Source organism: Mytilus galloprovincialis, chromosome 1, assembly GCF_965363235.1.
Source record: "Mytilus galloprovincialis chromosome 1, xbMytGall1.hap1.1, whole genome shotgun sequence".
In the NCBI taxonomy this organism is placed as follows: Eukaryota; Metazoa; Mollusca; class Bivalvia; order Mytilida; family Mytilidae; genus Mytilus; species Mytilus galloprovincialis.
Window position 1 is genome coordinate 80,066,965 of NC_134838.1, and position 25,135 is coordinate 80,092,099.

At 31.9% G+C, this 25,135-nt stretch overlaps 1 protein-coding gene across 4 annotated transcripts in view; it reads right to left on the minus strand.

The window, feature by feature from the left end:
• The window catches only part of LOC143085270 (uncharacterized), a 49,942-nt gene extending 41,304 nt beyond the window's left edge, over positions 1–8,638 (minus strand). For 3 of the 4 annotated variants that reach the window (XR_012981291.1, XM_076261536.1, XM_076261527.1), the window contains exons 1-3: positions 8,443–8,638; positions 5,477–5,902; positions 1,503–1,658 (exon numbers count right to left, since the gene is read on the minus strand). Coding sequence is in view for 3 of the 4 variants with exons in the window: in XM_076261536.1 (XP_076117651.1) it covers positions 1,503–1,658; positions 5,477–5,898 (578 nt within the window). In the remaining variant the exon portion in view is untranslated. Of the gene's footprint in view, positions 1–1,502; positions 1,659–5,476; positions 5,903–8,438 lie in introns of all 4 variants that reach the window. The other variant, XM_076261545.1, reaches the window with a different exon arrangement.
• Positions 8,639–25,135: the final 16,497 nt, after the last annotated feature.

Sequence of the window (25,135 nt, forward strand, 5' to 3'; positions counted from 1 at the left end):
TAACAAACCTACCACAAAGTTCTTTATAAAATTAAGAGATATTATCTTCACAAAAATAATGCAAAAAACAATTTCCAAAATGTCATCATTAATACAATGTCTTTAAAAAAATTATAAAACTTACCTTTAATTATTTTCCAAAATATCTAATTAATAATGAACAGTAAATTTCAAACTATATTTATACATAATTTCTTCTCTAAAATTAGAATTGGATGCTGTATATACATCTATTTTTAAATATGATTCTACTTACAATTTCTATTAATCATGTTAATTGTGCAATACAGCTCTAAATTTGGATTGTGATTAAATATTTAACATATATATAGCATAGGTTTCTGACACAGAATGAATATGGGCTAAGAACTTAAAAATTTGAAATTGGATATTTACCCATTATGGTCCAATATCCAAAATATAAAAACATGGTTAGATTCAGCATATCAAAGAACCCCAAGAATTCAATTTTTGATGATTTCAAACAAAGTTTAATTTTGGACACTTTGGACCCTAATGTGGACCAATTTGATAATGGGCCCCAAAATCCCAAATCTTAATACATGGTTAGATTCAGCATATATGTTAACAGACGAAAACAGCTGATGCCAAGTGATGAGGAAAGCTGACTTGGCCTTTCGGCCATATGTTTTATGTCATTTCAGTTCCTTTAATGAACATATAATAAAGAGCAAAAATACTATTTTTTTCGTTTTCTGTTAGGTCTATGTAAAATAATTTTGCAAGAATGCATACTCATGTCACTAGCAATGGCCTAGATCAGAGCTCCAGATAAGCTGCCTATTTGCGTTATTACACAAAAAAAACAATCAAAAATCGAATCCATTTGACGTCAACTTCAGCGTTCAAAAACCTACTTTTGTTAACAAAAATTAAAGTAAATAGCTGATCTTGGTCTTTGTTTGATTTTTTAAATGGCCTTACTTTTGCTCAAATCTTTGTATCCCTAGTAAACAAATGAGACCAGTTTATAAAATTTTCTTTTCCAGAATGCAAGATGATAGATTAAAAAGAAAGAAATCACCATTAGTGCCTAAGTGGTATAGCCTATTGAAATATCTTACAACAGACAGACATTCTGAAGCACAGAGCTAAGAAAGACATACATGTATTATTGATCCCTAGAAGAAAAGGCAACAACTTGGTTATTTTAGTGAGCAACATTATAGACGACTTCATTGACAGTGTCATTTCTTCTTCCCACAGCCCTGATGAAAATATGGCTAAATTAAAACAAAGATACATTGTATATACAAATTGGGATAATTTTTTCTTTGCATGCTTTATGCTGTTTAATGGATTTTACAATACATGTCTGTTTCAACAGTGAACATTGTCCTCAATGATAGAAAATGTATGTAATCTATATTATTCTATAAAATTAATTTCAGTTATAAAGTACAACAATTCAATTTAAGCCTCTTTTTTTCTTACTGCAATAGCCAGAGATTAATAGAAAACTAAATTGCATTTGCACTTACTTAGTTATTAATAAACACATTTCAGCAAATCTGCCCACTAGTTCTGTGTAAAATCCTTCAGGTATCTTGTTATTAAACCATTCAGTTTCTTGCACTTTGTCAACATACTTTATCATATATTTTACAAACACTGCTACATTATGCAAATATCTATAACTGAAAAAAACAAAAATAAACTCCATAAGCATATGAATGCATGTAAAATCCAATCATTACCTTGAAGCCTCTATATAGCGCTATTTTGTGAAGCCTCATATATATATATTATTCTATATAATTTTAAGAATTCAATTTAAAACCGGATGGACTTAATACTATGTATTCATGAACAAAGTGAAATTTTTACAAAAAGAAAAAGTGTGGCAGATAAAAACGCCATAAAGGCTATTGTAACGTCAAGTTACCAAGTGGTGTAATTGTTGTTTTTATGTTGAAATTTATTCCAATAAAGAAGGCCGTAATGGCCGAAACGTATGGAAATATGTGTTATAGTTTTTATTATATATATTGAATGTGTGTATTTCTGTTATGAGTATCATATTACACATACATTATTACATTATAAGATGTAGAATTCAACACAGGCAGATTCTTTCTTACAAATTTTTGAGAAAAAAAATTAACAAGAGTGTGCAAGCTAAAATGTCTGAAATGTCTGCTTTACCATGTTTACTGATGAATTCATGATTGAATTTTATGTTGAAAGTCTTTAAGATTAAGTTTTAGCTAGTACTACAGGTTAAAAATATTCTTAAAATTATCTATCATCTAACATGTCTACTAAAACATTTATATGCATGTTAAATGAGGTCAAGATAAAACAAAACGTGTCTAATGGACATGTACAATCATTCCATATATCACTGTATATACTAGTCATGCTAGTACATATCAACATGAGTAAACATTTTAATGACAAATCATTAACAAGAGTGTATCATGGTGTACAAGCTGAAACATGATTGAACATGTTGAATTATGTTGAAAGTCTTTAAAAGGGTTACTGTACACACACATTTCAGTCGACGTTTTTACAATCCAACAAAATTACAAAAAGAAGCATTCAATTCTTAAATAAACACAAACAAGTAAACAGCTTGTGTTGATTTTGCTATTTCCACTGGTTCATTGGGGCAGCCCCAAAATGAAATAAAATTATACTTTATATTCTTTTTTATAGCAATATTATACACAAATCAAGGGTCCGGAAACGGTCATATTTGCCGCTCTTGTCTGATAATTGAAGCTCTAAGACCGAAATGGCAAATTGGGATTTAGGACAAAATATATTTTTTACAGAAACAATTACAGTCATTTTGTGTTATTGTCTTAACTTTTAAACTTTTGGTTTAATAACAATCACTATAGCTCCTAATTGTAATGTTTTCCGGTCATAAACATGACACTTAGTATTGAATAATAATCCCTAGGACATAGCTAATTACTGTTTATGATATAAAGTTAATCATCGATAATAGGTGTTACCTGTGTTGCATTCAGATAACTAGCCACAGGTGAACATTTTAAGCAATGAATTAAGACAAATTACTTAATCACTTAAGCTTATGAAGAATACTTTTCTACTTCATAATATTTTATTAAATGCATACAAAAAATTAAGATTTGAAATATAATAAAAGCAGAATTTTTGTAAAGTCTGTCGAAATTTTTGGATACATTACGTAATACGCATGCGTGTAAATAAATGTCCCATTCTTTTACAAGTATTAAAAAATACTACATGAGCGTAATTACTGGGTAATTTCACGCCAATAACTAGAGTTCACTCTTAAAACACACATGTAAGAAGAGGAATATTAAAATGTGTTTATTTTAACCATTTTGTTAAACAAAGTAATCCGTATCATGAATCCGGAATTCATTTGTATTTTATAATCAACTTGAAATTCCGGTTAAGAAAATCATGCAAGTAGCATGACTGTTTCCAGAGGATTTTGCTTATTTAAGGCTATTAAAATGATTCAACTTCAATCTATTGTATACAACAAATCATTCTTTATCATTTTTAAGTCAACAGGTAGGAAATTTCACGAATTTTAAACTGTAAACTGTCGAACTCGTTTAAAGTAAAATGAAAAGCTCTGACTTGTGACAAGTTGTGTCAGTTTCGTGATTGAATTTGATTGCTAGAAAACATTTTGGCATTCAGTTCACGCCACTTGAAAATGACCGAAATTGTGTCAAAAAAATTCTGAAACCTTGACACAAATGTTTATTTCTTTATGTCAATTAGTCCTACAGTACTCATATGTCTTTGATTGAAGCATAAACAATAGCCAATGATTCCACTTCATATGATGGGCATAAGAGACAATCTAGAAATTTTGTCCTTTTACTCTCGACCTATATGCTTTCACAGGTGGAAGTTGTTAAATACATCTGATCTGTAGTGTATTGATCACATAAACTTTATATCATCAAAGATCCATGAAAATGAGGTCAAGGTAAGATAAATTTATTAACCCTGCCAGACAGACATATCAAGGTTGGCAAAAAAGCGGTCAATACTAGTATTGACCATGCCAGTGGTAAATACCGGGAAATACCGGGAAATACTGGCAAATACTGGGAAATACCGGCAAATACTGGTTGATTGAAATTTTGAGTGGTCATTACTATAAAAGCCACTATCTTCTTGGTCAATTATAATTACTATTAATATTTAATTTATATAGAAAGTGTTCAAATCACTTTTAATGCTTTCATTACTATTTCTATTGTAAATTCAAACAGGGATCTACATTGATTAATATGTAAATAATATTATAGTAAGATCAAAACTTTTTGTCTCTGCTTCAAAATTTCCATTTTCGAAATAAAGGTTTTTGTCTCACAGTTAAATAGACAGGAAATAATTTATTGTTTAAGGGAGTCTTCATATCAATTTTATGACTTTCAACCTATGTACTGTCAACTTTTATTGGGGGGCTGTTGTTTCAGTAAGGTAACTTTCACACCTAGCAATGCCAGGTGATAGGTAAAAAGACCCATGTAACTTCATTTACCTGTAGTTTTATTTACCTTTAATTTTAATTACCTGTAAAATCATACATTTTGAATAAAAAATATATTGGTTTATAAATGTTGAAATAAAATGTAAATTTGTATATTACTTAAGTCATGTAAGTGTGCAATATCATAATTCATAATAACTAAATTTTAAATCAGTAGGAATAAGTGTTATAAATGAATAAAACATATCAAATTCATTATTTTTTATAAGTTGACACATGGATAAAGATTAAAGTTTAGGTATATTTGACTTTTTATCAAGTTTTTACTTCAATTAATAGTAAAAATAACCATAAAAATTTCAATTGACCAGTATTTGCCAGTATTGACCACTTGGGGAGTATTGTCCGGGGCGGTAAATACCGGTAAATACCACTGGTAAATACCGGGGGTGGTATTTTCCGCCCAACCTTGAGACATATAAACTTCACATAACTCCATACACCTAATAAGGTCGACCTATTGTTTTTAGTATCTGAGATACGGCAAAAAGTTATTCAATGTGGACAAAATGAGCCATGAGAATAAGGTTAAGTCAGATGAAACAAAGATTGCATAGACCAAAAGCATGAATAGGGTGGCAATGCTTTTGTTGTCAAATGGGATCAAGATAAGGGCATTCTTAGTAGGCTTTCATAATTAAAAGTTTTATTCTTTGACAATTGGTTAATCAAAATCATAGATTATATTTGGCAGCAATATTTTTTTTCCTTTGGAACGAAATATATATCATTGGTTGAGGACCTTTCATCATGTTCATACGTTATTTCTGCAAAGTTTCGTTAAAATTGATCCCTTAATTTCATACATGTCATCAAAAAAGATGAAAATATGAAAGTTTATCGATGATGGCGGCCCAAGTAATGGCAAAAATAAAACTGCACACAGACAATATGGACATTAATTTAAACTAAGTAAAAAAAATTAACTGAAATCCTTACATTGGCCTGTCTTTCAAATTAGATGTATTCTGTGGTGAAACTTTATTCAGAATGGTTTGAAGCATTGGCTTTGCTTTTGTTTTACCACGATATTTATAAGTGTACATAGAACCATTAAATGTAAGAATGCTCTCTAAATCAGTCATGTACTCTTTTTGATAGGTTGTCAATTCTGTTTTTATCCCTCCTTGTTGAAGTACATATTCTCCACTGTATTCCATTCCTTCCCCAGTGTAGAAAAAGTGCAGGTATTTTTCAACCATTTGAATTGTCCAATTTGATACCCTGTCATATATATGTGGCAATTTTTGATAAGGATGTCCATCATTCTGGTGATGTGATGTCTGATTATCTGACAAAACATTTTCCTCAGATCTAGATGGTTTGGATGATGTTTGTAAAATTTCTGATTCTGATGCCATACTTCTGTAAAAATAAGACAAGTTAACTGCTGAACATGAAGTTAATTAATCATGATCATTCAATGAAAAAAAAATATTTCAAGTTAATACATGTATGTAAACAGAATGACAGAAAAGACTTGTAAGATATATCATGTATTATATAGGATTGAACGCTAAAATATCATATTGAATTACCATGTTGTCAGATTACCTTTGATGATAATGATATTTGTTAAATGATGATATAAACTAGAGTGCAAATGCTTTCATGTCTTATAAAGCAGATATATATGTAAGTGTATTAAATGCTGACAGTTTTTGTGATAAAGGTCATACCACATGTACATGATTTATGGAGAATCTTCATGTTGATAAATTTTAAAGGATCAATGAAAATCATATCAGGTTAGATGACTTTGGTAAGACAAACATATTCACCTTACAGCATTACATTGATCCTAGACAAAACACCTTTACACTGAATCTATAGCATGTATAGTATGGACAATCATAATCCACCTTTTACTTATACACATACTGTACATGTATATTGTAGTTATAGAGAAAACTGACCTTTGCTCTAAAATTAGATCATCAGGGTTCTCACTATAAGGTGAATCCATGAGTCCTGGACTCATGAAAATCTGTCTGGATTCATCATTTTCAAAACTGGTGAGTCCAAAGATGCATCAATGTTGTAAAATGTTGTATCAACTGAGCACAAATTTCACCATTTTATGACAAAAGTTTCAAAATAATGTAAACTTGATGTCATTTATTTGCTATGTTTTGTCAAGGGGACTGAAATAATAAATGACATAGCAATAATATTTCATCTTCTCACCGTTGGACTTGCCATGGTAAAAAATGTGCTTCGCCGAGCGCAGCTGGATACGACCGCAGAGGTCCAATCCTGAACAATTTGGGCAAAAATGGACACAATATGCAAGCTTGATACAGGTCTGAATTTGGATTTTAATTAAATATTTGACACATTATAGGTTTCTGTCACAGAATAAATGTAGTCAAAATACGTGAAATTGATTAAATGATTTGAATTTATTTTCAATTGAAGATTTCATGCTGTTGTGCAATACACTCTTTGATGTTGCGCAATACAATGTGCTGTTGCTCAATGTACTTGATTTGTCAAAAGTTGGTGAAACGGAGAAATGAATACGCAGAAATGTTGAATTGTTCATGTTTGTTATACTTATTACATATGTTGAATTGTTCATGTTTGTTATACTTATGACATATGTTGAATTGTTTATGTTTGTTATACTTATGACATTTGTTGAATTGTTGTTTTAAATTCCTGCATCTGCACAGAATTTTTCTTCCTATTTCTGGTCTCGTTTGTATGAAACTTTGAGTAAAATATATATTTATCTAGTATAAAATAGGAAGGAACGCAATACCAATTTCATTTTTAATAATTTCTTGATCTGAAAAAACGTTTTAATATATACCTGATGATAGCGTTCCTTTGTTTACATTGTATATATATGACGTCATAACTTAAATAACGTCACAACTAAAATCCCTAACAACACAATGAACAACAGAACCAAAATCGGAAATGTGCTTTTAACCGACATAAATTTCGTATTCCTGAAAATTATAATATATGGGAACAATACACCTTATCGCTATTTGTCCGCCATTACTGGATATCACACAGGTTCCCGTAAAAATTTGACATCATAAAACAAAATATCTGACGCCACAATGGAAAAGTGATTGTTGTATGCGTCAAAAGTTCAAGCAGCCAGGTCAGCCGGGAATACCGATAGAATCTGGTTCCGTTCGCGCCCATTCACGTTTGCACCCACTCATGTTCGCCCCCTTTCATTTTCGCACCCTACTTGTTCGCGCCCAATTTTAATTGTGGTTTTGTGTTTAATAACTATAGCTTTGTAATCGAGTTTTGGAAAGTGCATTCTTATATTTGTTGTCATTGTCTCAAAATAAAGTGAGACAGAATTTTTTTTTGTGTTGAATAAATCTTAATCATGTTTTGGATAGTGTATTGCTATAACTTAGTTTCATTGACTTGTTTCAAAATAAAGTGAGATTCTGACTACGTTTATTTTGTGTTCAATAACTCTTAATCATGTTTTGGTTAGTGTATTGCTATAACTTTGTTTCATTGACTTGTATCAAAATAAAGTGAGATTCTGACTACGTTTTTTTTTTGGTGTGTTGAATAAATGAATAAATTTTATCATGTTTTGGTTATAATAGTGTATTGCTTTATTTTATTGTTTCAGATCAAAGGGACCAAGCTGTTAAAAACAATTATCTTTTGTGTTTTTCATTTAAAATCTTGAATGTTTTACTTACACCAAAGCAATTTATAACAACATAAATCATGATTTTCCAATTATTTAACTGGAATTTGAATTAAAATTGAGCTCGAACGTGTAGAGTGCGAACGGACCTTGGGTGCGAACGTGTAGGGTGCGAAAGTGTATTGGGCGCGAACGAACCTGATACCAACGTCCAAGGTGTATTATCATTTCCCATTGGTTTGCCATACCACATAGGTTTGATACCTACCTATGATGAAATTCCGTGTTCAAATCCTATCTTTCTTTATGTTTCTTTGTTTTGGTTGACCGTGTGCAAAGCTAGGTAAAGCTAGAGACTATCAGAACGGGGTCCTGCCTCACTGATTGCCAACGCTTACATTTAGATTGGTGCATGCCATATAAAATGATTTGAGAGGTGATGGTTGATTTACAAGGGCGATAACTGTGTTAAGCATTGTACAAAGTAATATACGGAATAAAATGACGGACATATATTCCGAATCAATATTTAGAGGCAGTGTCAGTAACTATCAAGTATACTTTAGTATTGTCCTTATTATGACCGGAAAGTGAAAAAAAAATTCTTTTAATGTTTTGATGTATATAGAATAATACATGGCAAAATCCGTATCGCATGCTGTATCACCACGAGAAACCAATATCAGTCCCGAGGGCCGAAGTGGTGATACAGGAGGCTTGTTTAGGGGGGGTATCAATATCCCATATCCCATTAAGTTTTTATCCCAATATCCTGTATCCCTATAATGTTTACCCCTAATATCCCAATAATTATTTTTTACAAATATCCCATATCCCTAAAACTATTTTGAAATATCCCAAAAAATCATTATAAATTCATTCCCAAGCCCATTTTTTTCCTCATCATCACAACGTCAACAATTTTGACTCTGGGAAAACAAACTGTGTTAAAGGAAATTTAGTGCTTGCTTCTAGTGTTAAATAAGAATATACAATGTATGTGTCCAAAAGAAGAAGTGTTCCATTTTAGAGCCTTGTATAACAATCTCTTTTATGTGATGTTAAACGATAAATTTAGTTTAAGGGATCTAATTTCAGACTTTTTTTTTTAATTGTTCATACCGTGATGCATATGACTGTAAAATATAATTTTGATAGCATTCTTCTTTCATTGATAAGAAACTTCATCCTACACGTTAACCTATGTTGGAAAGAACAGAAGGACGCAACCCTGTCTCTTGTCCAAGATTGCTCTGACATCCAACGGCTGTTTTGCCAGACAAGCTGAGACTGTGGGACGTCAGAGCACGTCCATATCAAAAAGTGGATATTTAGCATGCAAGTTCAATAACTCAAAATTTAACATAAGAAAGCTTTATGCTAATGTACCTACATTACACTTAACTGTTGCAATATTTTTACAGCAGGCAAAATTTGCACAGCCCTTGTTTTGCAAAGAAATGACACAACATTTGACTCTGTGATCTTGAACTTTATGAATTACATAGATCCCAATATTTTTGTTACTTTTTTTTAATTTTCTTCCTCACAACAACAGTAATAGAAAGAAATATATTAATTTACATTGATTATTTAGTAATTATTCGTTATTAACATAGTTTATACAGCGAAATATCTACTTTTTTGATATGGGACGTGCTCTGACGTCCCTCGGCCCAGCTTGTCTGGCAAAACAGCCGTTGCACATCAGAACAATCTGTAAAACATGGAGACCTCTGAAGATCCTCGCCACGCCACGTAAAAAATAAGAGGTAAAACACTATAAAATATCCTGTAATCATATTAAGCATCAAAACAAATGAAAACATTGACAACAATAAGGCTTAACTCATCAGATAGATACATCTAACAAAAATCTATGATTATTTCAAGAAAATTATCAATGCATATGAGCATATAATATAAAAAAAAAGATGTGGTATGATTGCCAATGAGACAACTCTTCACAAGAGACCACGTGACACAGAAATTAACAACTATAGGTCACCGTACGACCTTCAACAATGAGCAAAGCCCATACCTCATAGTTAGCTATAAAAAGACCTGAAATGACAAATGTAGAACAATTCTAACGAGAAAACTAACGGCCTAATTTATGTATAAAAAAAAATGAACAAAAACAAATATGTAACACAGCAACAAACGACAACCACTGAATTAATGACTCCTGACTTTGGGCAGGCACATACATACAGAATGTGGCGAGGCTAAACATGTTAGCGGGATCCCAACCCTCCCCTTAACCTGCGACAGTGGTGCAACATAAGAACGAACTATACAAATCAGTTGATAAAGGCTTAACTCATCAGATGGATACAAATAGAAATACATCTATTAAAAACAGAGAGTGGATGTGACCGAGTACTTGTACATCCCATCAACAAAAAGACACTAAGTACAGATCTGAGAGTACTTGCAGTTACTGACAGCTAGTTCAAAGCCAATTACAACTAATAAAAAGTAATGCATCTGAGACTAAATTATCAATCATTACACATCCAACATCCAATGGCACGGTAAACAACATCTCCGTAAAAATGAGGATGTGCTATCCCGTTTGAAATAAAAAAAAATTACAGGTAGAACCACTTCAAAACCAAATCTAGAATTTAGTAAAGATTTTAAGTGATTTGTGGTAACTAAATCCCTGACTTAATATTATTTACCAGTAATACATAGATTTCGTTCATTAAAATCCAAAACGTTACAACAGACACGGGCATAGCGGAGGTGTTGTGATATACAAACACTGTAAGATAGTGCCAAAGGAACATCACCATCCAAAAAAGGAAAATTAACAATAAGGAACGAAGTATGGAAAGCAAAACAAATACTTTTAAAATTATCAGTACACATGAGCATATAAATATCGAAAATAGATCAATACTTTTTGCTTGGGTTTGGATGACTTTTAAATAAAACGACCATTAACTCAATTTAAATCAACAAAGCACTAAAATGACCTTTAATATTAAACTTTTTGTGGTAATTTTATCAAGTGAGATGTAAATATTTCTGTACTTAACTTTTAAATTTAACTTATTTTTTTTTTTCATGTTAAAAATTCAATATCCTTATAAATGCATCAATATCCCATATCCCATTTACTTTTAGGACAAATATCCCGTATCCCTAAAATTAAAATGGCAAATATCCCGTATCCCAATATACCCTATACAAGCCTCATACAGCATGCGATACGGATTTTGCCATGTATTATTCTGTTTATCATATTTTTTAACAGAATCAGATTCATGGAATATCCGATGTTCTTTTTGAAAATCGTCCGAAAATATAAGCAATAATATAATAGATTAACAAAGGACTACTATATATATAAAGCTATAGCAATTACTGACATATGCCAGCTCCAGACCTCTGAATTAAACTAATGGAAAGATTGTGTCTTCATCATATAAATAACAAGCACAATACCTCACTGTTGTATTTATTGCTATCATTCATGAAATATTTGTCACTGGCAACCAAAAATCGATAATTCAAAATACTAGGTTCCTTACATACAAATTTTAAAGAAACTAAGGATTCAGCTCGCTCGAGCAAAGTAGCCATTATATTTGGATTTTGATATGTTTAATAGATATAGGAAGATGTGGTATGAGTGCCAATGAGACAACTCGACATCCAAGTAATAATTTATATAAGTAAACCATTATAGGTTAAGGTAAGGCCTTCAAGTCAACACGGAGCCTTGGCTCACACTCAACAGCAAGCTATGAAGGGCCACAAAAATTACAAGTGTTAAAACCATTCAAACGGGAAAACCAACGGTCTTATTTATATCAAAACGGGAAATGAGAAACACGCGTATGCTACATCAACAGACGACAACCACTGTACGTCAGATTAATTTCACTTTGGCGAAACACTTCTTCAATTGTTTCAGATCATAACGAAAAAGAAGTGTTACATTTTGTTAATTTTATTTGCTTTGTTTATCTGTACTAGTATGTTTGTATTTTAACCCGCCAGGGTTTCATGTTTTGAATAAAGATTATTTATTTGATAAATTTCCCTTTTTTAACTTGCCTGTGTCTGTCGAAACATAGATCTATGTAATAGTCGAAACAATCTATGATTAAAGGGAGATAACACTTTCTACTCGTCTATATAACAAAACGCATCAAAAACGAATGGACAAGAACTGTCATATTCCTGACTTGTAGTTTCATATTAGGGATTGTCTAAAATAAAAGTATGAATAATACAGACAAAGTCACTTAAAGACCAGCATTTCTCTATTATACACCAAAATGACAGAAACCAGCAGTGTTTGGCATAATTAAGTCCTGAACCAGAAAAATGGGAAATAAAACAGACAGAATTATGAATTGCTGCAAAAAACTGTACCAAGATCTTAGGCCTAATACTTTTTTGATAATCTTTTTTTCTTTTTTTTTGTTTTTTTTTTCTTTTTTCTTTTTTATCTTTTTCGTCCCATTATCAAAGTTTTGTACCTTAAACTCTTTCTTTCTTTTTTTGGTCGGAATTATAGTTTTTTATAAATAGGTACCCAAACAAAAGTAATGACAGAATCTGTTTTTGTAAAAAAAAAAAAAGGTATCCGCAATATTCTAGTTTATTTGTTAAAAGAGAGACCAATGATGACAAAGAAACATTCACTCTCAATAAAGTCGAAAGCGAGTCGGCGAGCATTGGAAAACTATGAAACGACGACAAGATAAACATCGGTCCATCAAGGGAAACCAATCCCACAAAAAAAAAAACGCGGTGCTCTCAGCTAGGTGCTCCTGAACAGGGATAAATGAAAACAAAATCAGACTTCTAGTACAAATGTATGTACACAATACATAATGATTATAGTTGTAATTATTACATAGTTTACCTACCATCTTTAAATAAATTGGTATTTGTATGTTGTAGATAAAAACACATCTGTGAACAGACTGTAACACTTAATTATATCCAGTAAAGAGGCTACTGCAGACAAAGAGTTTCACCGAAAAAGTTCTTGTCTACGTCAAATGAAAAATCTTACTGGTAAACAACCTTACAAATGTGATGAATGTTGTAAAGAATTTAGTAGCAAAGGCAATTATAATATACACAAGAAAATCCATACTGGCGAAAAACCTTACAAATGTGATATTTGTGGAAAAGAATTTGTCCAAAACAGTAACTGTAAAATTCACATGAGAAAACATACTGGCGAAACACCTTACAAATGTGATAAATGTGGAAAAGTATTTGGTCATTAAGGCAATTATAATATACACAAGAAAATCCATACTGGTGGAAAACCTTACAAATGTGATATTTGTGGAAAACTGAGAATTTTGCCAAAAAAATAATTATCAAATTCACATGAGAACACATACAAGCGAAAAACCTTACAAATGTGATGTAGGTGATAAGGAATTTGATCAGAAAGGCAACTATAATGAACACATGAGAATTCATACTGGGGAAAAAACATTTTAAATGTGTTTTTTTGTGATCAAGAGTTTCACCGAGAAAGCGCCTGTCGAATTCACATGAGAAAGCATACTGGTGAACAACCTTACAGATGTGATGTTTGTGGAAAACAGTTTCGCAGAAAAAGTAATTGTCTAACTCACATGAGAACACATACTGGCGAAAAAGCTTACCAATGTGATATTTGTGAAAAAAAAGTTTGGCAAAAAAGATAATTGTCTTACTCACATGAGAACACATACTGGTGAAAAACCTTACAAATGTGATGAATGTGGTAAAGAATTTAGTGCCAAGAGCAACTATGATGTACACATGAAAAAACATACTGGCGAAAAACCTTACGCATGTTATATTTGTGGAAAAGAATTTGGCCAAAGCAGTTCTTGTCGTACACACATGATAACACATACTGGCGAAAAACCTTACACATGTGATGTATGTGGTAAAGCATTTGGTCACAAAAGCAATCGTAATAAACACATGAAAATCCATACTTGGAAAAATAAGATGTGATATTTTGAAAAAGAGTTGGCAGAATCAGTAATTGTCTGAGACATACAAAAACACATACTGATAAAAGAAGACCTAAAATGTGACGTATGGGTACAAGCTTAAGTTCCGACGGTTATTATCGTGAAGACATTATAACCCATACTTGTGATGAATAATTGCATGCACATTTACCTGTATCGGTAAATAATTTAGTGAAAAAAGTCACTTTTATAGGCACACGAGAATTCATAAAATTTACAAAAGTGGTGTACATGTATTGAGTGAAGGATTAAGTGACAATAGATACACGAGAAATCATGAATGTTATGATCTTTACAAGTGTGGTATGCGAAAATTCATACATGTGATGACCTTTATACAAGTATGTCCTTCCGATAACGTTCATATAACACTGGTACTCAATTTTTGTAGGAGTATGTCCTTCCGATACATTCATTTAACACTGATACTAAGTTTTTGTAGGAGTATGTCCTTCCGATAACGTTCATATAACACTAGTACGAAGTTTTTGTATGAAATATCCCTCCGATAACGTTCATATAACTCTGGTACTCAATTTTTGTGGGAGTATGTCCTTCCGATACATTCATTTAACTCTGATACTAAGTTTTTGTAGGAGAACGTCCTTCCGATAACGTTCATATAACACTGGTACTAAGTTTTTGTATTAGTATGTCCTTCCGATAGACTTGAACTTACTTATTCTTGGGCTAGACCCAAACAAAACGTACATATAGCATTTTTACTGCCTACTAGAAGTATATGGTAGTATCACCCCCTAAAAAGCGTTTATAAAGGCGTGCACTTTCAATTGAATTTCCAACAGGAATGTCCCCTTATGAGTTATTTACAATGCAATGTTGCGGGTCCGCCATTTTTGTTTACAATCGTAAACAATGGTCAATTTCAGAGTATAATTATATTCTAGTTACTTGGCTCTGTTGTACATACTAGAATTAAATGTTCAATATACAAAATACTAAAGTGATAGCACATACATGTAGTCGTAAGTCAGAATTCTTTCTTGGTTTCATATTAAACTAATTTTTATTGAGAGCGACATTCAACACCTTCTATCTGGTTTTGTAAGTATTAACCTCGTTCAAGCGGAAATTATGCTGGGAAATGCAAGTTCGGAAATATATTATCAACTGGAAAATGTATACCCGGCGACGTCCACTCTGTGTTTTTGTTATATGTATTTCTACTTGTATCCATCTGATGAGTTGAGCCTTTTTCAACTGTTTTTTATAGTTTGTTCTTATGTTGTACTGTTACACAACTTTCTTAGCTTAACGTTATTCTTTAAAATATAATTGATGTTTGCTTAACATCCAGTGTCAAATATTTCATGTTCGTTAAAGTCGACATCATAAACGGTCGCGTTATGTGATACAGAGTACGGAAAATCTACAAAATGTGAATTTTTACATCGCGATGACCTTCAGGTCATTCCGATGTATTGCTATCGCCTAGATTTCCATTATGTAAATTAGTTTTGGGTTTGTAACCGATCTATAAACATGATACATACGCGCACATAAAAGAGTGCAAAATAACATTCCTTATTGTTTGATATAAATACGTCTATTCAATGAATACTGATAACAATATTTTTGTTTACAACATAAATTATTTACATGAAAATGTTTTGTAGTTAGATATATATATATATTATAAACAAGTCTAAATTGAAAACTACGTTCAAACCTATGATTGCGTTGGATAAAAACCGCAATATATTATATATATAAGTAAAAAAATCATTGATAATATCAATGCACACGTACCGAAAAAGTGTGTTAAGGTGTTAGACCACCAATTACTCCCTCCAATTTAGAACGTTTTTAAAAGTAGTCCTACTCTGACATAAAATAGTGCTTTTGATGTCCTTGTTTACTTAAACTAACCAACAAATATGCAGAATTGAAACTTTTGGTGAAAGGGAAATATATTTAAACCATTTTGAGCCAAAATTCACTTGTCTTTGAGTTTGCATTAAAAAATCAGGATTAATGCGCTACATAGCACACTAATCTAAGATTTCCAGAAAACCATGAGTTATTTTGGTAGTACCTGTGTTTTCAAGATCAGACATTTCTTATAAGACTTTAAACATTGGTTGAAAATTGGCATGTAGAAAGGTGATACCTGTACAATTCAGGATATACCTGGTTTCCTTGAAGGTAAACTTACGGAAAAATATTTAGAAAGCTGTTATAATTGCAAAATTTGGTTGAATAGATAGGGATTTTTAATTGGTGGTCTGACACCTTAAAGCATGCGGAAGAATATCTCAAAGAATGTTTCGCGACAATATCGGCAAGGACCGGTAACTCTGTAACTGTTTTTGCGGGAAAATATGAATGCCTACTCGTATCCAATCTTTTAGATTATTTTTTTACAGAAAAGTGTCCACCATGCACTTGCATTGCACTATTATTAGAATAGTAGAATAGAATGCTATACAAATGGATGAAAATCATATAGATGTAACTCTTATTTTAATATAATATATTACAACAAATCAGTGTATAATATATTACAACAAATCAGTGTATAATATATTACAACAAATCAGTGTATAATATATTACAACAAATCAGTGTATAACACTGATTTGTATCACTACAATATAATAGTTACTACGGTGAAGTTGAATTTCCGGTCATTTTCATCATCCACGTACGAACTTGTATCAGAAAAAAATATATCTCTGTACATTAACCTCAGTTTCAGGAAAAGAGATATGTGATTTTTTTTTAGACAAGTGCTTTGTGACCATCCACAAGAACTTGTGGTCATCCGATGTTCAGTACTTCAGTACTTTGATTCGAAAAGCTAAGGATTTTCTTATCCTAGGAGTAGTTTATACCTTAGCCGTATTTGACACAACTTTTTGTTGAATTTTAGGTTCTCAATGCTCTTCAACTGCATTGTTTAACCCCGCCACATTCTTTAATGTGCCTATCCCAAGTCAGGAGCCCGTAATTCAGTAGTTGTCGTTTGTTGATGTGATACATTTGTTTCCGTTCTTTCAATTTTTTTCTGAGACTATTATCCTAAGTTAGTAAGTTAGTATAATAGTCCTAGATTTTTTGTACATAAATAAGGCCGTTAGTTTTCTCGTTTGAATTGTTTTACATTTGATTTCGGGGTCTTTTATAGCTCGCTGGTGGTAAACAAGTTACGACCATCCGGTGATAGGAGACAACTCTAGGGATAAGTTGTTCTTTTCCGATTTTCCCGCAGTAAAAGGTTTATTCGAGCCAAACCAATTGTCTCATACATACTATTCGGCAGTTCGGTGATATTGAAATCAAATTTGATGTATAAAAACATTCCAATTTTCGTAAAATAGTCATTTACAAATTCGAGCATGATGGTCGTTACTAAAAAAAAACAAAAATGTTGAGGATGGTCGTGGCGTAAAATTGTGATGGTCGTAACTCTGTTTTAAATAAGGCCGAATATAAAGGCGAGTCAAGAGTTTAAACGTGTCTTTTTTACAGGCATCTATCTTTATCAGTTAAGGATCAATATATACTTTTTTCAGCATTGTCATATGATAAAGCTGTAAACCCATGATGTACAAATTTTTGTGATTATCTTTCATTCGACGAGTAACTTGAAGACAAAAATAATTGTATCATACAGAAATCACGTTCATGTTTAGTTTTTAGCTCACCTGACTCATCACTTGGCGTCTGGCTCCGTCTGTTAACTTTTACAAAAATCTTCTCCTCTGAAACTACTGAGCCAAATTTAACCAAACTTGGTCACAATCATCACTAGGGAATCTCACAAAGAGCCAATGCACGTCGAGTTTAATGGGGACTATTGAACATGCACAGCGTCACTCAAATTAAATTCTCTGTTGATCAATATCAGAAACGCATGATTACTTCGAAAAGGCAATACTAGCAAAGAGACAAAATATTACACCTGCAATAAACAGTACCGTAATGTCTATAAAAATCAGTGTAATTTTTTACCAATTTTTAAACAGGGGTAGGGTCCAGAAATTAATTCCTGTGTATTATACAGTTTTCAATGAGATATTTTGCATGTAGAATGAAGTCAAGCAATGTTCAAGTAACTAATGCGGCAAAAAATATCAAATTTCAGAAATTTTTTATTACCGTATAATGGTCTCAAAATATGTCAAAAATGGTATTTAAAAAATATTTAGACATCAAAAACGCTTTACTAGTGTTGTGATGTGTGTGAATAATTCCGTTTTCATGCTATTATAGGTAATAAATTTATGTGTTTTTATACTATTGCGCCTTCTATTATCCAAATGATATCAGATAATCTATATCATTTCATAAGATTAACCCTTCTGACCTCACTAAAATCTGAGACTATGTATTATAGTAGTATCAGCTAAAATCTAATGCAAAACACTAGAAGTAAAAATGATATACAGGTACACCTTTCATTTGGTCATGGCTTTCAAATGTCAAAATTTAAGTGTTCCCGTACATAGTTTGCCTATTTAGGACAATCAAAATGCTTTTGTCAAACTAGTTCAATTTACCATTTTTATAAAACATAAATAAATGATAGAAGTGTATATCATTTCATTCCGACAACTAAATTTAATTTCCAGAGTTTAACCGGTTCATTTCTAAGTTTTGAAACTTATTTAAATTCAAATAAAATAGTAGCATTAAATATGATTAAATAATTCCACGGCGATTCACTTGTATTTGACAACACCTTGAAAATGTATTTTAAATTTGTGTATTAAATGCGACCTCCTGTCGTATAATCCACTGATTTCAATAGACTGTCACACCTGGCACGGTGTGCCCTAGAGGCCAAGCTTATTTCCGATCTGCAAATAACATTTCACCTTCATACAGGCCTTTCACAGGTATTGGTCGGAGAATAATACACACATCGCATATACCTAGTCAATAAGCGTAAACCTATATAATTATATTGTCTTGACAGTTTAAGTTATATACTTTAATTTATTCACTTTATCAGTCTGAAAAAGCGGTGTCTTCTGGCTATTCCTACATTTTGTATTTTACTATTCTGGCTATTCCTACATAGGAGATTAGTGGAAGAACAATACATGTTGTTGTTGCAAAATATGTTGTTTTAGCCATTAGTGTTTAATTTGGTCAAAGGTAAATTTACCTGTGGAAATTAAATAAGATTTATTATTTATATCTAAAAAATAAGACTTTTTTGTTTGAAAACATGCATAAAGTAATAATTTTAAGTATTTTAATACCATGTTATTTCTAGAAAAAAAACTAATTGAATGAAAAGAAAGTAAAAACATTGGAAAAATAAAAATAGAATAAAAGAAAAGTAGTAAAAGCATTTAAAAAGTCAAGACGTGGAGACAGATGTTACTGGAAATGCTCTACCCCGTAACTGCCCTGCTACTATCAACACACACAGCAACATACCAAACAAAGTGGATGCTAATCACAACCATCTCTTAGACATAATGCAACTCAGAGAAGATGATATATATATATATATATATGTGTTAAAACGTATGTAATCTTTACACATGGAAAAAAGTATTGCAACACCAAATTGAAATTGAAATTAAAAAACACTCTTTATTCTTTTTCATATATGATTTGTTGAAATAGAACTAGTTAAACATTTTTAAAATATCACCTGAGTTTGATCAAAAGTTATCGACTCGGTGAGTTCTTATCTGCACATGCAGCTACTGTACTCGTAAACAGCAAAACATGTGTTTTTATCCTCATTGTTTTCAACACTTTAAATAACCAAGTTTATAAAGTTATGTGATTGACACCTTGTTAAGGGTCCTCCACAACTCTTAACCGCAGCAAGATGGCAGATTATCAGCATGAGAGAAGCAGGAATGTCGCTGTGACAACCGCACGTATTGTTGGTCATCACCATTTCTCTATTAGTCGTTTTGAGAATAAATTCATAATAAACGATGTTAAAGACTATCCGAGATCAAAAAGACCCCCTTTGCCATCTGCTAGGGAAAATCAAGCATAATGAAGCTTGGTCAGAAAGAAACCCATTGCATACAACACGATCTTAAAATGAGAGTGGTGGGAATACAGGAGCCTTTTAACACAAATTGTTCGAGATCGACTCATCGCTACTGGTTATCGTGCGATAAGACCATTTCGGGGACCTTTGCTTACGAACAGACACACAGTTGCCCTTATCCAATGTAGTGCAGATCTCGCCATAATTGGAAATTAGCATCGTGGAGGAAGATCCGTTGTTCCAATGGAATTCGGTTTATCTTCCTTGGCTCGATCGTAGCCCAGATTTGAACCATATCGAGCATATATGGGACACTTTTGGGCGTAATGTGCGCGAAAGGACACCTCAGTCCAAACACGTGATGAAATAAACAATGCCCTTCATCAGAAATGGTTGCTGCTACCTTAGTAACAAATTAGTCGATTTATGGCAGGAATCAGAAGACGTAAAGTGGAGGTTAACCGTTTGAATTGAGGCTGCGCACAAAGTGCTAATTCTTTGGCGTATAACGATCAACCATGATGTGAACAATCATCTTAAGATCAATTTTGAAATGTCTGACATTGTAAAGTTCGACTACAGTAAAAGTTGTAAAATGCAGTTTTGTGTACAAAAAACACTTCATTTTGTTATTAAAATTATGGTTAGATAAATCATTTTTTTTTCAAACATTTTTTGTTCGTTAAAATGCCAATGTAATCATAAACTATATTTCAATATTATTTTACAAATATTTTATCATATTCCATCCAAAATAAAAGGCTTATTTTTCAAATTTTAAAAAATCAAGGTGTTGCAATACTTTTTTCCATGTGTATATATTTACACAATCATGTAATTATAAACATTTAGCATGTTTTAAAAACAAGAAGAAATGTTTATAAGTGCAACACACGGTATTTTTGGACAAGAAATCAATTTTTCTTACACTTTTTAAATTCAAATGAAGTAAAACAAGAAATCAATCTGGTTGACGCAACAATGACAATCTGTTACACAGAATAATAGTGGTGCATTTCTTTCCAGTGGGTCTCAATCAACAATGATTTACAGAAATCTTGGTAAGATTGTTTTATTAGTTGTTATTGGCTTTGAACAAGCTGTCAGTAACTGCGTGCAGTGGCGGATCCAGAGGGGGGCGAAGAGGGCGTACCCCCTTTTGCTTGGACTTATTTTTTTGGGTAAAAAGATTAATAAGACTAGACTTCGTGAACTTTGCCATTTCCCGTGTATTTAATTTTTATGAGACAATTCTTTACATATATAAAGATTGTTTTTCGCCAGTATTTACTGAATATGTCAAAAGTAAAATTACAAAATACTAAACTCCGAGGAAAATTCAAAACGGAAAGTCCCTAATCAAATGTCAAATTCAAATGATAAAACACACCAAAAGAATGGACAACAACTGTCATATTCCTGACTTGGTACAGGTATTTTCAAATATAGAAAACAATAATCTTGTCCACTTTTTGGCTAATAGAAACGAAAATTTCCTACAGAATAATATAGCATTAAATGAACATAATGAATAAAAAACGGGCGTATTTTTTGGGGGACGGGGGTTTGCATGAACTGATATATTGAATACTTTTATCAAGATCAGACTGCAACCTGCCTGCTGGGTGTGGCCTTTATGTCTCCATTTTTCGACCGTCATTCATAAATTCGTTGTCATTTCAGACTCATTCGTAGTCTTTGGTTAATTTTCAATTTTGTTGGGTAAAACATATCAACCAAACATTTGTATAAAAATTGCTTGTTTGTCTTTTTTAACTCGTGTCGCTCGTATTGTAAAATTCATCGAATAGCACGGAGTGTATCTTGTTTACAACAAGAAATCTGTGAGTTTATGCTAACTTAACATACAACAAGCGAGAATTTTCCATGTCTATTTTATACTGACAAGTCCCACATCAAATATATCAGTTTATAGCTTTTGACCCATACTATCATTTTATGATAGACAATTTATGGGGAGAATACAACATCAAAAATATCCAACACTTACACTTAACAGCAACTATAAAATATACATGCCCCACGTCACGAACCGTTTAAAAAGTGCATTTTACACTTATTTTATGTTTTTTAGCCAAAAAAAGGTCCCAAATTTTTTTCGCCTCGCACAACTCGGCAAAATTATAAAAAATTTCGCCCCCTCCCCCCTTTGCAAAATCCTGGATCCGCCCCCTGCATATCATCTGTCATTGTAAAATTTATATATCTTAATTCAACCCCAATACAAATATATCTGACACTCTTGCTTAAATTTGAATAGAATTGTATTTTCCCTTGCACATAAGTTGTCGAAATACACTCCTTCAATAACTTGAACCTTGGCTTGAGAATTATTTCCCAAGTCATCTATAGTGTTTAACTTCTGATATACATTTTAAAATATAGTAGTCTACTCCTGGATCGTCCGCGAAAACGGCAAATATAATTCCGGGTTTTTATTAATTCGATGAAACGGTTTTCGTCGCTGTTTGGGATTCGTCTTTCAATTACCTCCATTTCATGCACAAGTTTATATTGACGAAAAGTTCCGGCTTCGCTAGTACAGGAGTTACTTTCATCACGACAGTTATAACATGAATAGCAGGACAAATCGCGAAGTAAAACATTCCGTGAACTAGTATTAAGACTTTTAATATTGGGGATTGCACCTTACTGAAGTTACGACTTTAAATGATCTATTTCGGAGTACTTCCGTAACATATATTTCAATTCGCATTTTACATTTAAAGGACTGTCTTGGTGTCTCCAATTTGTCTTTGCAATAGTTGGACAAAGTTCATGTAATGGGATTTTTCCCCATTTCCCCAATTCTTTTAAATAAATCGTTAAAAGCTATAAACGATTAATAAAAATTGCAAAATTTAACCTGTGTCGAACCTATGTTGCCGGGCGAAGTCTATAGCAACATGAACTATTCTTTTTTTTTCGGCAGCAATCATCAACCTCTTTTTCCAAATTTCATAACACGATTTGTTTTAATTATCATGATCATTTAATTGAAACTTTAGCAAATGTAACGTCGGAAATTAGCGTCTTTAGGATTTTAGATGTTTTCCGATGTTTGGACAAATTGACTACCGTTTTGTAATGTGTAGAAGCATTTTATTCTTTTAAGACCCAAATATGTAGTTAATAAGGAAAGAATATTGGCATTTTTTACTCTTCGTGTATCTAACTTTTGTTTTGATCAATTATAAAAAATACGCGTTAACTGCTTTGAAAAATGAAATATCAACTTGGACAAAATGGCTACCGTTTGAAAAACGACTGTGAAGAGAATATTTTATTGAATCAGCAATATTTGAACTCACATGAGGCAAATATTTGTACTTTTGTTAGATATTATTATTGTCTTACTCTTTTTATTCATTTTCTGCTATATCTACTTATAAAATTCACTTTCAGTCGTTGAGTGAATGAAAAACGTTGTTGGACATTTTCTTATTCCAGCTTAATATGCAGCCACCAGGTCAAATGAAATTTGGCAAAATAACAGCTTTAACGCCACAAAGAACCGACACATGTCGTTGTTCCTGCTAAGAATCAAGAAGATCCGAGAATAAAAAATATGATCACTATACATAAGAGTTAAAACAGTTTTTCATAAATGTAACGTTGGACATCCGTTTTTTTCACGTAGCTTATTTTAATCCTCAAACATACTAGATATTACTTAGTATATGACCAAGAGCTGTAAAAACATAATTTAAAACATATATTAGATTTGTATTAATATTGGTTCGTGTTTTTTAACATTTTTATTTTGTTTTACGGATGAAATTTCAAAGATTCTGTTTTAAATCCTAGGGGTTGTTGGAACATGGTGCCCAACGTTTGAAAGTAGAAATAGAGCAATCATGCATTTATTACTTTATTTGACCCTTATTACATTATGACAAGAAGCCATGTAATTGACGCTTATTTAAAGGGAGATGAAAAGCTTTTTTTTTTATCTTTATTCATGAAGCTTTTTGATAGGAATAAATGCTCGTCCTCCAACTTAAGTGGGATCTATAAAATATATAACTTTCTCACTGAAGGTATCCAAAGAAGGTAACCAAAGATTTTGCGACGATGCAAATATTAAACTTTACAATATAGATAAATATCTTTAACCAATGAATCCAAATAGCAAATGCTATACAATTAACAAATATATACTTATTAAGCTTCATGTAAATTATTTAACAATGAAATACATTAAATATGAAATTTGGAGTTTTAACAAGGGAGCTAATAATTAATTAATAACACTGTCTGTCACACAGCATTTCGGGGACCCTCCCTCTGGTATCTTTCCTCCCTCTTTTAAAGCTGACTATGCGGGGGCTTTTCTAATTATTGGGGGCATTATGATGACCTATAGTTGTTAATTTCTATATCATTTAATCTCTTGGCAATCATAATACATATTCTTTTATATTTAGCGATGTCGTATGTTATTACGACATAGCTATGTCGTTTTAACGACATAGTGATGTCGTTGTTACGACATGATATGTCGAAATATCGACACAACGATTTCGTTTTAACGACATGTTATGTCGAAATTACGACATAGCGATGTCGTTATAACGACATGTTATGTCGAAATTACGACATGCTATGTCGTTATTACGACATAAATTATTTTTTTTGAATGGCCCTTATTGGCTTCCGTAGATTGCAATGTAAAAACCAAAAATGAACACAATAACATATACATATAAAACGAGCAGAACAACACTTAAAAATGGGCAGGTCATCATAAAACGAGTCAGAAAGAAAATAAATTCACAATTAGGCAAATTGCCACAAAACACATATAAGAAAAAGTTCTAGTCTATTCTAATGTATTTGTAAATTTAGCATTTCTTACTTCGTTATTTATATTCTATATAAGATAATCCTCTTAGTTTACATTATTGTGATATTTTCTAATGAATTCAATTTCAGTTTAT